Below are 12687 nucleotides of genomic sequence, written 5' to 3'. Positions count from 1 at the left end.
GAATGTACAAATGCTACATATTGGCTTTTGCTTTCTATTAGCATGGGTGTTAAAAAAATGCTTCTGAGACATTTTCCCAGCGATTGTCATTATTACAGTCTGTACAGTCCAAAATGATAATTAATTTGGGATAGAAATAATTTTATCTGATATAAAAATAACCCATACTGATAGATTATTTTAAAAAAAATTAAATTAAGAAACTGCTGTCATTACAATGGCAAGCAGAGGTCAGATTCATACATAACAAACACAGCACAGAGGACACAGAGACTGTGCTGACAGTTCCTGTACATATGTACAATGAAGACCAACATTTTGTTGAGGGGCTAAAATATATACAGTATATATATTTAAAAAACCCCAAAGATAATACCTTCATTAGGATCACTACAGTGTTACAAAAGTGGCACAAACTTTTGGACTCCTAAGAACATTTCATTTGACATGGTACAAAACTTAAGAGACTGAGAAGAAACAAGACACTTCAATTATTTCAATTATTTGAAAAGCAGATCTAATACTATTGGAGCTCCAATGGTTTTTAAGGAGAAGATACCCATAGATATCCAACATAAATAAATGTGCAAATACCATCACTCTGTGGATTAATCACTGTATGGAATTGGTGATTACATTTTGCCTTCTGCTGCCTCACACAGACAAACAGAACTGGTCACATTTGCCCCAGGATTAATCCACGACGATATTAAAATCTGATAATTCTATACTCATAGAATTATGAGAAAAAATTAACAATGTACCAGATGGGTTTCTGTTTTGGAGAGCTTCTGAAGAGAATATTATGGAGCCCCTTAATGGCAAACAGGGCCACCTTAACTTTTTATTATTAAATGATTGTTCCTACTTCAGCATATTGCTTATTTTGTTCTCCTGTGATGTCAGAATCTGCAGAGAACTGTGAATTCCATCAATAAGGCAATCTGACATGTGATATACAGCTAGGGTTGCCATAGCTAAGGACCTCCAAACTGGGACAAATGTAGGACAAGGTTTAAAAATGTAGGACTATTTTTTTTAAATTTCCTAGCCAGGAATTTTTTTTAAAAGTCCTACATTTTTAAACCTTGTCCTCCTTCTCCTTCCCGGCTTGGGAGGAAACCTCGGCCTGCTCCCAGGCCGGGAAGGAGTGTGGGGGCCTGCCTGTCATCGCACGATCGCCGCGATGGCAAGCAGCCTCCTCCTCCTCCCCAGCCTCGCGGAGGCCTTGGAGGACCCCGCGGCCGGAGCTCCGACCGTGGAGCCTTCCAAGGCCCCTCTGGGGCTTGGGAGACACTGTCTCCCAGGCCCCAGAGAGGCCTCAGAAGCAGCTCCGCGATTGCGGAGCTGCATCCAGGGCCTGGTTGGGGGGGGGGGGGAACCCGGGGGGGGGGGCCAAACTGGGGCGAGACCGTGTGGACCCGCCCCAAACCGGGAAAGTCCCGCCCCCAGGTGGGATATGGCAGCTGAACTTCATCTGATGGGCTGTAAAACTCGATGATAGATGACATCAATCATAATCATCATCATCATTCTATATTTTTTATCTGCCTCTCGCTTTGGAGGGGTTGGAAACAACAGCAGATTAAAATATGACAGATTGTGGACACATATCACCAGTTGAAAACATATAATACCAGATTAAAAAACTATATAAAACGAAAACATATTAAAAACAATCAATTCAGATCTTGAACACATCATCTGGATAGGCCTGCCAAGAGACTGGTCTTTACTATTGTTCTGACTGCAGGCAGCATATCCAACTGCTGATTCTCTTCTAGCATGTCATTCTACAGTCTTGGACAACCAAAGAATATGTCCCCTGGGTTACAGTTGTCAGCTTCATTTTGGTTCACTGAAATAAATGTCCTCCAGAGGACCTGAGTATATGAGATATAGCAGAAGGCAATTCTGTAGGTAACCTGGATCCAAATCATGAAGGGCTTTAAAAGTAACAAGCAACACTTTGTACCTTGCCCAGAAACCAATTGGCAGCCAGTGGAGTGGGTTTAATGTTGGTGTAAAATTATCAGTCTTAGATGTGCCAGTAACCAATCTGGCTGCTATATTTTGAACTAAGTGGCATTTCCAGATTTGGTGCAGAGGTAGCCCAACATACAGCACATTATTATTATTATTATTATTATTATTATTATTATTATTATTATTATTAACCTTTATTTATGAAGCGCTGTAAATTTACACAGCGCTGTACATGCAATCTTTTTAGTTAGACGGTTCCCTGCCCTCGGGCTTACAATCTAAAAAGACACGACACAGAAGGAGAAGGGAGTGGTGGCAGGAAAGGGTAAGAGGTCCAGCAGTTCCTCTCTACCTCCAAGGCCTGGACCAAGGCAGATGGACTGGAGGGAGGGCTTGGCTTCAAAATGGAAGGTTAATCTTCATCCAGGGAAAATACATACTCTCAAGTAGGATAATACATATACAATACATAGCAATACAGGAAATGGTTCGATAAACAGGCAACAAAAGAACATCAGATAGTAAGCGACAATTATGCAATGCTTGGGAAGGCTTCTCTGAACAGGATGGTTTTCAACTCCGTTTTGAAGCTAGTTAAAGAAGTGATGGCTCTTGCTTGTGGGGGAAGAAGGTTCCAGGAGTGCAGAATTCAAGGTTACCAGTTCATGCATTACCATCTTCAGATCATCCAACTCTGAGGGGTGCAGACAGCATAAAAGTCAAAGCTGATGGCAAGCACTCATGGCTGTCACATCTATCTGGGCTGTCATTTGAAGTGACAGATCCAGAAGCATTCTCAAGATGCAAACACAAGTCTTTCAGGGAGAGTGTAATACCATCCAGGACTGGTTACTGTTGTCACTGTGTGCCTTCAAGTTCTTTCTGACTTATGGTGAGCCTAAGGTGAACCTATCATGGGTGACACACCTCTAAAACCAGGTTAGGACTTTTGACAATAAGCACCTCCATCTTGTCTGGTTTCAGCTTGGTTTTTTTTTTTCCATCCAGCCCATTACCTCCTCTATGCAGTCTTTCAGAGGAGACACACTATTCTTAGCTGATGCTATTTTTAAAGGCATAGACAAAAATGACAACAGACAACAGACCCATGCCTCCAGAAATCTCTCCTATTGGTTAATATAAATGTTAAACACCATTGGGGATACAATGGTATCTTGTAGTGTGCCATATAATTCCTTTTTTGAGGATTATATATCCTTAAACACCACCATCTATAACAGTGGTTCTCAACCTTCCTAATACTGCGACCCTTTAATATAGTTCCTCATGTTGTGGTGACCCCCCCAACCATAAAATTATTTTCGTCTTGGTTCCTAAGACCATTGGAAATATGTGTTTTCCTATGGTCTTAGGTGACCCCTGTGAAAGGATCGTTCGACCCCCAAACAGGTCATGACCTACAGGTTGAGAACTGCTGATCTATAACCTACCTAAGAGATAAGACTGGAATCACTGAAACAACACCTCCCAAATTCCTAAGCACCTTGGGTATTCAAAAAAGATACCATATTCAAAGATATTGAACACTGTTTTATAAGCACCAGCAAGGAACACATTCCCTTGTCAATGCTCAGGTGAAGGTCAATCCTAGTGGTCTCAACTACATAACCTGCTCTGAAGCTGATTTGGAAAACCTGTATCATTCAATACTCTTGGAACTGAAAGGCAACTGCCCTCTCTATCATCTTGTCTCCCCCAAGGAATATTTGATACTGGTCTGTAATTTTTAAACCCAGGGGATCTCTTTTAATAAGTAGTCATACCACTCCTTTTAAACAAGATGGAAAACTTCCCTCCACGACAGGTGCATTAATAACATATTGTAACAGTCATCTAACAGCATCTTCTCCTTGAACAACCAGAGACAAGAGGTCAGATTTGTTAGCCAGCGGGCAGGGAACTATCAAATGAACAATTTTTAAGTCACTGTGGGAGCCTTTGCAGCTGAAGAGTAGGCTACAAATACTCTAAATAAGTTGTCCTCCTTAATCACCAGCTTGTCCACATCTGTGTTACTCACCAACTGAGACTATTACAGTGTAATCCTACTCATGGAGTTACTGAATACTTGTTAGCTGCTGCTATAATGACATCTAAATCAGCTCTTATTTAAGAGACATTTATCTCGAGTAAATTGGTGAAGGGTCTGGAAACCATGCCCTATGAGGAATGACTTAGGCAGCTGGAGATATTTAGCCTGGAGAAGAGAAGGTTAAGAGGTGATATGATAGCCCTGTTTAAATATTTGAAGGGATGTCATATTGAGGAGTCAGCAAGCTTGTTTTCTGCTGCTCCAGAGAACAGGACCTGGAACTGCAGGAAAAGAGATTCCACCTCAACATTAGGAGGAACTTCCTGACAGTAAGGGCTGTTCGACAGTGGATCACACTCCTTCCTTGGAGTATAGTGGAATCTCTTTCCCTGGAGGTCTTTAAACAGAGGTTTGATGGCCATCTATCAGGGATGCTTTTATTGAGAGTTCCTGCATGGCAGGGAGTTGGCCCTTGTGGTCTCTTCCAACTCTTACAATAATATGATTCTATGTGTAGTGACTGTTAAAAGCATCACAGCGAACTGCTTAAGGCTCTAGGATCTGATTCAAGGAAGATGTTGGAGACGCGTTCCGGATGGGCCCTATTGGGCGCTGTCGTTATGCGCAAGGGGCGGCGCTTCCTGATGCGCTTTGCCCCTCGCATGTAATGAGGGCGTCAAAATAGTGGCACCCTATACAGATGGACACTGCCATTTTGAAGTGACGGACGCCTAGTGTCTGCATGTCTTGGCGCCCTTGTGATGCCGCAAGGGCACCATTGGTGCCTTGCGACGTCACAACGGCGCCGTAAGAACCCGCTTTTTGCGGGTTCTTCTTGCTGCGTTGGGGAACTGTGTTTGGGCAGTCTGTAAAGCGCCTGAGTTAGACTCCTACTACCCAGAATAATTTGGTTGAATGGAAATTTGCAGACACAAATTCCTTTCTTTGCTGTACATATTTCCACCTTGTAGGAATGATGTTCTCTGCATGGTCTTTTCAGATTTGAGTTTTCTGTCACCTGCATTCCAGTCGCCATACTTCTAATTTCAGATCCCTGAGGTTTTCTGTATACCAAGGAGTTCAATTAGTAATTCATTGTAGAGGATGTTTGGGGGTGATCAGTAGCCCCAGTCGGGCCTTGACTCCATCTTCTAACTGTAGCTTCAACAGGATTGTCACTTATATCAGCCATAAAACCCTCTTTGTGGAATACTGAAAGGTCCATTAGTCTTCAAGGGTGAACCAAATTAATAGCACCACCACCCCTGCAGGGACAGGATCTGAATCCCCCCTTAGCCATGGAAACCTATTGGCTGACCTTGGGCAAGTCACATTCTCTCAGCCTCAGATGAAGCTAAAGGCAAACCTCCTCTGAACAAATTTTGCCAAAAAAAACAAAACAAAACAAAACAAAACCAACCCTTGACAAGGGCAGCTGTCCTGAGATCAGAGATGGAATGCCCAGAAAGATGGAAATGTTCTACAACTGGTTCCCATTCCTAATAACTGATTTATGTCAATTTATCCTCTGGCACAGAGACTGCCCTGTTTGCCCAATTTAGGCAGCATCTGCAATATAGAAATAATCCAGGTTGACAGCACTTTAACTGTCATTGCTCCATGCTATGGAATTCTGGGAGTTTGTTGTGGCACTGAGCTCTCTGACAGAGGCAACTAAATGTCTCACAAAACTACAGTTCCCAGGACTCCACAGCATGGAGCCATAGCAGTTAAGGTAGTGTCAACCTGAATTATTTCTGCTGTGTGGATGCAGCCAAAGTCATGAAGGATGGCATAGATCACTTTAGAAGATGAACAAGTACTTCTAATATTGTGAATGGTGATTAGTTCCTGTGATGGCATTTCCCAAGTAGATGTGTGGGCAGAGCTGGCATCTGGGTTTGTGGCAAGGTCTTTTATCCATCTCCCCATCTGTGTCATGCACCTTTCTGTTAGCAACTATTTTGAGATTGGGAGGTTGTTTGTAAATAGATGCTTGCCACCAAGTCTCTGAAAGGGTATTATTGCCCAAAATAGGTTGTACAACAGTGATGATAGTTCTGAATAGTCTCACCTGGAAGCTATATTTGATCCCTGGTGGAGTTCTGTCATTTCCTGCCTTCTGTTCAGGATATTATAATTCACAGACATATTACGTGATATTCTGGCAGCTGAAGCAAAGAATATGAAATGGACTAGATATAAAGAACTGGGCAGAATGACCTAAGGAAACACAAATCTTGTATTGGTCCATGATCCAGAGACAAAGGGGTTTATCACACATGAGGAATTTCTCTTAATTTCGAATGAAAAGAAAGTGGGGCCAGAACGCATTCATGTAAAGTCACTAGTTTAGCGAAATTACGTGAATGCTCATTGCATTTGAACTGGCTCCCTATTGCCCCAAAATAGCATGCCATTGCCCGAATTTGCACGAGGCAGTCTATCACACAATAACATGAAACCCCATGATTGCACTCGGACTGACTTCCCATTGCCCAAATTTGTGTGTGGTGGTCTATCCCGCAATAATGTTAAATCCCATGATTGCGTTCAGATTGCCATTGGATTATACTTCCAATTTCCCTCGTCTGATAAACTCCAAAGGTGGTTGATGCAATTTCTTGCTGGAGTTCATGATGGGAGACTTAAAAATAGGCAATGAAAGAAAAGGCAGAATCTAAGTTAAAACCTTGAAAGTCAGACTAAACTAACTGAGCATGGTTTTGTCAAGGGAACAAGGGGGAAATTGTCTTGAATGCAATTCTTATGTATTAACAGATGCACTGATTTCTAATGAAAGGCAAAAACCGCTAGTAAAGATGTTCAGCAAGTTACAAATCACTGAGTACTCTTTTCATGCTCATCGCTTTTAATCTGAGGCCAGAATCCTGTTCGGACATCCTGTCAGGATGGTTTTATGTTTTATACACTTTGTAAAGAATTGTCCATTAACCCCTCAAACAAGGAGTCCCCTATCTTCCTGCCCTTCCAGCTTAAAGACTGATCTGGTGGGTAATACTCTACCCCACAACCTAGATTAGCTTACAATGCTCCACAGAGAAACAACTACAGTGGGCCCTTAGTATCCACTGGGATATGGTTCCAGGACAGCAATAGCAATAGCCCTTTACATTTCTATACTGCTTCATAGTGAATTGAGCTCTCTCTAAGCAGTTTACAATCTGTAAGCCAATTGACCCTAACAAGCTGGGTTCTCATTTTACCAACCTAAAAAAGGATGGAAGGCTGGATCAACCCGAATCCCTGCAGGATCAAATTCACAATGTTGTGGCTGCAGTATTGGCACTGAACCCTGCATTGCCAAGGTTCCTTATCCAAGCTCCCCCATGGAAACCAAAATTTGTGAATGCCCAAGTTTCATTAAACAGAATGGCTTAGTAAAATGGTGTCTCATATATAAAATGGCAAAATCAAGGTTTGCTTTAGGAGTTTATGTATTTTAAAAAATATTTTCAAACCATGGATGGATGAATCTGTGGATACAAAGGGCCAACTGTATATTCAGGCACTACCCTCCCAGCCTCGCTTCTAGCATGGTTGAACAGTTTCAGAAACTCAGCTCCACTTAATTCTGTTGGGACCAGCCACTATTCTCCTATGCTGTATAAAGGGAAATCGCCTTTTCAATCTGCTTTTCCTACTGTAATGTTGCCATTTTAGAAAAAGCTACATTTGGCAAAACTAGACCTTCTGTGCCACTCTTTAAAGGGCAGAGGTGCTTGTCAGGATGTAGATCTAACAACAATCCAACCTCCAAGGAATTATTTTGATTCCCATTGCTATTTAAAGCAGGGCAAATGCACCGCTTTCTCCCTCCCGCTCTCTGAATCCTGCAGCCCTGTTCCAATCAATAATACAAGAGAGACAAAGAAAGGGGAAAAGACACAGCATATTTGAGAACCACTTTAAAAAAATAACTTTCACAGAAAAAATTAATTACAAATATTTTGTTCTAAGCTAGCTATCCATTATCCTTATACTCAATGCTGGAATAGACATTTAAAAAACCAAATTGGAAATGGGATTTTTGGTATAAGGGGTAAGATTTCATCAGCAGCTTAAGAAGTCAATAAGTTTTGAAGGATTTCACAATAAATACTAAAACAAAAGACACACAGAGATTAGGAATGGCATGACGAGTTTGCATCCAGTGAATACTATCAATCTCAAATGTTGCAGTGCATTCTTAGAAAGGCCAGCAAACTGGCTGCCTCAAAGAGGCTGAGAAAGATCTTATTTCTTAAGTAGATTAAGTTAGTTTCATCCAAGATTACATTTGAAAAACAAAGGGGACACTATTCCAAAACCTTGAAATGATCAGACATGTGTATGCTGTACAGAAATATGAGAGACACGACGTGAAGTTCTGCATCTTGTCACTGTAAACACAGTCTCTTATAAAAAGTGTAACAGAAAATGTAACAACAATCAACACAACCTAGCCAAAGTTCAGCAATTTTAAAGTCTTATTAATTTCAATGGAACAATTAAGCAGGGACTTAACTTTTCCCAGTTTAAATCAAAATGCTGATTTTTTGAAGGACTGACCAATGCAACTTCACACTTTTTGTTTAGTCATATAGCTTTATAACACTCCAGGTACAACGTAACAGAAATTACAATCAATCAAATGAAGTGTGTTTAGTTACCAGAATACAGTCTTCAAAGCTCCATGAATGACATGGTGATATTTGCAGAGGTGAACTAAAGCATACCAACACATTATACCCATGTATCAACTTTTGGGGATATTTTGCAAAAGGGTTTTGTAGAATTGACTACACTGACAGTATTGCAAGGCACTGGACTGAGGATATCTGAAACAAAATCCAAAACCCATGTAAGGTTTTCTCCATCTGCAAAGCATAAATTTGAACTGTTTTAAAGATAAGGTGATCAGCTGAAGGCATGTGGTTTCCAACACCATTAGACTGATCTGTACTTCTGTCAAATTGTTATCCATTACACATACTGTCAATGTATGTTTATATATGTTTACACAATGTGATGTCAACTGAGAAAGGTTCAGTTCTGCCCCTCTTTAACTGGCTCAAACAATTTACAGAGGGAAAGCCACCAGCTAGTGCATTTTAAACTTCATACTTTGGAGTGATAATAGTGTAGTACCTTTAGTGGCGGTGACCATCTTGGACATCATCGAAGCTTTGCCAAAGGGTGGAAACCAGCAGCTTAACACAGATGTGAGAAGTGCTGGTGTAAGTAAGTGGTATAGATGGGAACACAGAGACAATATAAAACTGGAGTTAGCACTAGAACAGTTCAATAATTTGCAAGAGAACAGAGAAGAGAAATTAGAGCAATGTTGTCACACTCATCAACAGCCATTAAACAGAAATAAGGTGCATTGCTCAGTCTGCATCTGTGCTGCAGAAATAATCCAGATTGATAACAATTTAACTGCCATGGCTCAATGCTCTGGAATCCAGGGAACTGAGTTTGTTGTAACACCAGAACTCTCTGACAGAGAAGGCAAACGCAGTCATTCCCAAATTTCAGTCCTTCAGCTGAATTCCCGACTGTTGGCCTAGCTGGTTGGGGCTTGTGGGAGTTGAAGCCCAAAACACTTGAAAGACCAAAGTTTGGGAACCACGGGTTAAATGTTTCACACAAAAAACACACCCAACAATTCCCAAAATCCCACTGCATCAAGTCACAGCAGTCAAAGCAGCACCAAACTGGAATATTTCTGCAATACAGGTGCAGCTTCAATTTTGGCTCATGGTAGCTGATGGGTCTACTCTCGAGGTCAATTTGCTCTGCAAACAGCACAGACGGCTCCAGGTCTGTGGTTCCCAATCTTTGATCCTCCCAGTGGTTCCCAAACTTGACAAAAAGCAGTTAGTGGTCCCCAAACTTTGATCCTCCTGATGTTTCACCTACATCTGTGGTTGGCATCTTCAGAGGGTGGCACCATGGAAGTGTGTGTATATATACTGGTAGAGCCCTTATTGGGGAGGACGTGGTTTAGAGAGTCCCTCCGAAGACGCTGGCCACAGATGTGGGTGAAATGTCAGCCAGAATGCGCCCACAGAGCCCAAAAATGCAGAAAGCTATGGGACACTGGCTGTGAAAACTTCTGACTTCACACACAGGGTTCACTTCTTCCCTAGGCTGACTGGTAAGGTCTATCCAAAGGTCCTAAGGCTTGCTGAATCACTGGTGGCGGAAGGAACAGAAAGAAAGAGGCAGCCTCTCAGTCCCAGTCCACAACGACGAGGTTCCAGTTGGGTGAGGAACAGAGAAGTCTTAATTTTAATTAAACCATGATTTTATTATTTGAATGGTTCTCTACTATGTTATTTTTAGAATTTATCTAGGCTTTGAATTGTTGATAAAATGTGTTTTATAAATACTATTTTCCTCAGGATGTGATAACCTTTGCCTGATTTCTCTCCCTGCTGTTCTCCTTTTCGTACTCCTCGTTTTATTGATTTTTGTCTTGCTTGTAGCCCTCTTGTATTGGTCACTGGCTGTAATAAATCTCATGCAAGAAGTGGCTTCTCAGTCCTAGTGCGTGACCCTTTCCTTTTCGGGGACGATGCTGCAATTGGGTGAGGAACAACAGAGAGAGGTGGTTTTTCTGTGGGGTTTTTTGGGGTACGTGGCCATGCTCTAAAAGAGTTTCTTCCTGACGTTTTGCCAGCATCTGAAGATGCCAGCCACAGATGCTGGTGGAACGTCAGGAATAAACTTCTAGAACATGGCCACACAGCCCCCCAAAACCCACAAAAAACCTAGGGATGCCGGTTACGAAAGCCTTTGACTTCACAGAGAGAGGCTGCCTCTCAGTCCCAGTCCACGACCCTCTCCTTTTCGGGGAGGAGGCTCCAGTTGGGGGAGGCCTGGTCCCTGGCCAGCCAGTCGAAGTCGTCCACTCGGTCCCAGTGGCCCTGGCTCCGGTCCAGGCGGGAAGTCTCAAAGTCCTGCTCCTGGCCCCGGTAGCTCCAAGTATAAGGGGCGAAGCGGATGCCCCTGCACTCCTCCAGCATGGCCCTGGAGGTCACCTGGACGTAGAAGCTGGTGTCGGAGGTGCGCCGGGTGCGGAGCTGCTGGCAGGCCAGGGCCACTAGGCAGCGCTGGCAGCCGTCCACCCGGGCGGAAGTGGAGACCGGCCCACAGAGGAGCGTACAGTCCTGGCAGTCGCGGAGCAGCAGGGTGTTTGGGTTGCCCTTCAGCCGGACGCGGCAGCAGCTGAGGCCTGAGAGGACGACGTCCTTCTGCAGCAGCTCTTCCTGCCCCAGCTCCAGGGCTTTCCCCTCCTCTTGGCTGAAGCCGCACAAAGGCTCCGAAGGGAGGATCGAAGGGGGGCCCTCTGTGCCTTCCTCCTTCGTGGCTTCTGAGGGCTTCCCCGAGGCCTCCTTCTTCAGGGCCTTGGTGAAGGCGAAGCGCTTCTTGGGCTGGACGTCCAGGCGCCGCTGGGCCAAAGCGCCCTGGAGCCGGGTCAATGCCGCCTGGGCCTGCCGCACCTCGTACGGGGCCAGAAAGCGGACAGAGTCGGTCAGCAGCCGCTGCAGCTCTTGCAAGAGCGCCGCCGCCTCCGAAACGGCCTCGCTGCCTAAGCCAGGCCCCAGCAGGGCCTCCGCCGCTTCCTTCTGGCGGGAGAAGGCGGCCGCGAAGAACTCGCTCCGCTCCTCCTCCACCGACTGCGCCTCGCGCTCCTTGCGGCGGCGCTCGGCTTCTCCGCGGCGCTCCGCTTCTCGCTGCTGGAGACGCTCCGGGATTATTGGGGCTGAGGCGCCGCCGCCGCCGCTGAGGCTGTCTGTGGCCGCCGCCGCCGCCGCCGCCGCCATCATGCTTCCCTCAGAGTCAGAAGCGGCCTCCATTTTGTTTTGTTTTTCCCCTCAGGCGCCACGCCTCGCCCACCCCGCTCTAAGGAGAGCGCTGATTGGTCCTTTTGCCGGCCTTGACCAAAGTGGGCGTGGCCTCCTCGTTTCTTAAAGGGGCCGCGGCGCCTCAGACAGAGCTGCTCTGCAGAGTGTCTCCCTCCCATCCAACCCAACTTTTTCCTTTCAGTTAGGGCCAAAGCACACACTCTGCAGGAATCATCCATCCTGAGACCGCTTTAACTGCCCCGGCTCGATGTTACTGCATTCTGGGAAATGTAGTTTTGGGAGACATTTAGCCTTCTCTGTCAGAGGTTGCTCTGGGGCCACAGTAAACTACAATTCCCAAGATACCCTAGCAACCAGCCAACGCAGTTAAAGTGTTCTCAAGATGGATTATTTCTGCAGTGTATTTTGAACCAGCGTTTTTAACTCTTTATTTGGTCGTGTCCTACATTTCCCTCGAGTGTCCTACATTTTGCTGTGCCTTTGTCTTCCTTTGTGGTTAGGGCCTCTGGTCAGCCTGGCTTTCACCTGTGACCAGACGTCCCTCTATTTCAGCCTTCTGTCCAGGAGGAATGTCAAAAGGTCCTCCATTTGGAACATAATTGAGAGGCATGGATTTAAAACATTTACTTGAGTTCTTTTAACTTTTATTTTGTAATGCCTTACCCTTTCCTTGAATGTCCTACATTTTGCGGCGCCTTGTCCTCCTTTGCAGTGAGGAGCTCTGGTCACCTTAGGCTAGCTCATGGCAACCCTGTGCAGTGAAGGCAGAGG

At 44.5% G+C, this 12687-nt stretch overlaps 1 protein-coding gene across 1 annotated transcript; it reads right to left on the bottom strand.

The window, feature by feature from the left end:
* Positions 1-10334: 10334 nt before the first annotated feature.
* On the bottom strand, positions 10335-11928 carry TBCC (tubulin folding cofactor C). Its single transcript, XM_042446067.1, has one exon. The coding sequence runs from the start codon at positions 11905-11907 to the stop codon at positions 10870-10872; it is 1038 nt and encodes a 345-aa protein (XP_042302001.1). The 5' UTR covers positions 11908-11928; the 3' UTR covers positions 10335-10869.
* Between the last annotated feature and the right edge of the window lie 759 nt (positions 11929-12687).

This window comes from Sceloporus undulatus, chromosome 1, assembly GCF_019175285.1.
Source record: "Sceloporus undulatus isolate JIND9_A2432 ecotype Alabama chromosome 1, SceUnd_v1.1, whole genome shotgun sequence".
In the NCBI taxonomy this organism is placed as follows: Eukaryota; Metazoa; Chordata; class Lepidosauria; order Squamata; family Phrynosomatidae; genus Sceloporus; species Sceloporus undulatus.
This window is presented reverse-complemented; position numbering and strand designations above follow the sequence as displayed.

Excerpts from the sequence above, each read along its gene's own strand:
- TBCC (XM_042446067.1), bottom strand. The coding sequence starts at position 11,907 with ATGGAGGCCGCTTCTGACTCTGAGGGAAGCATGATGGCGGCGGCGGCG.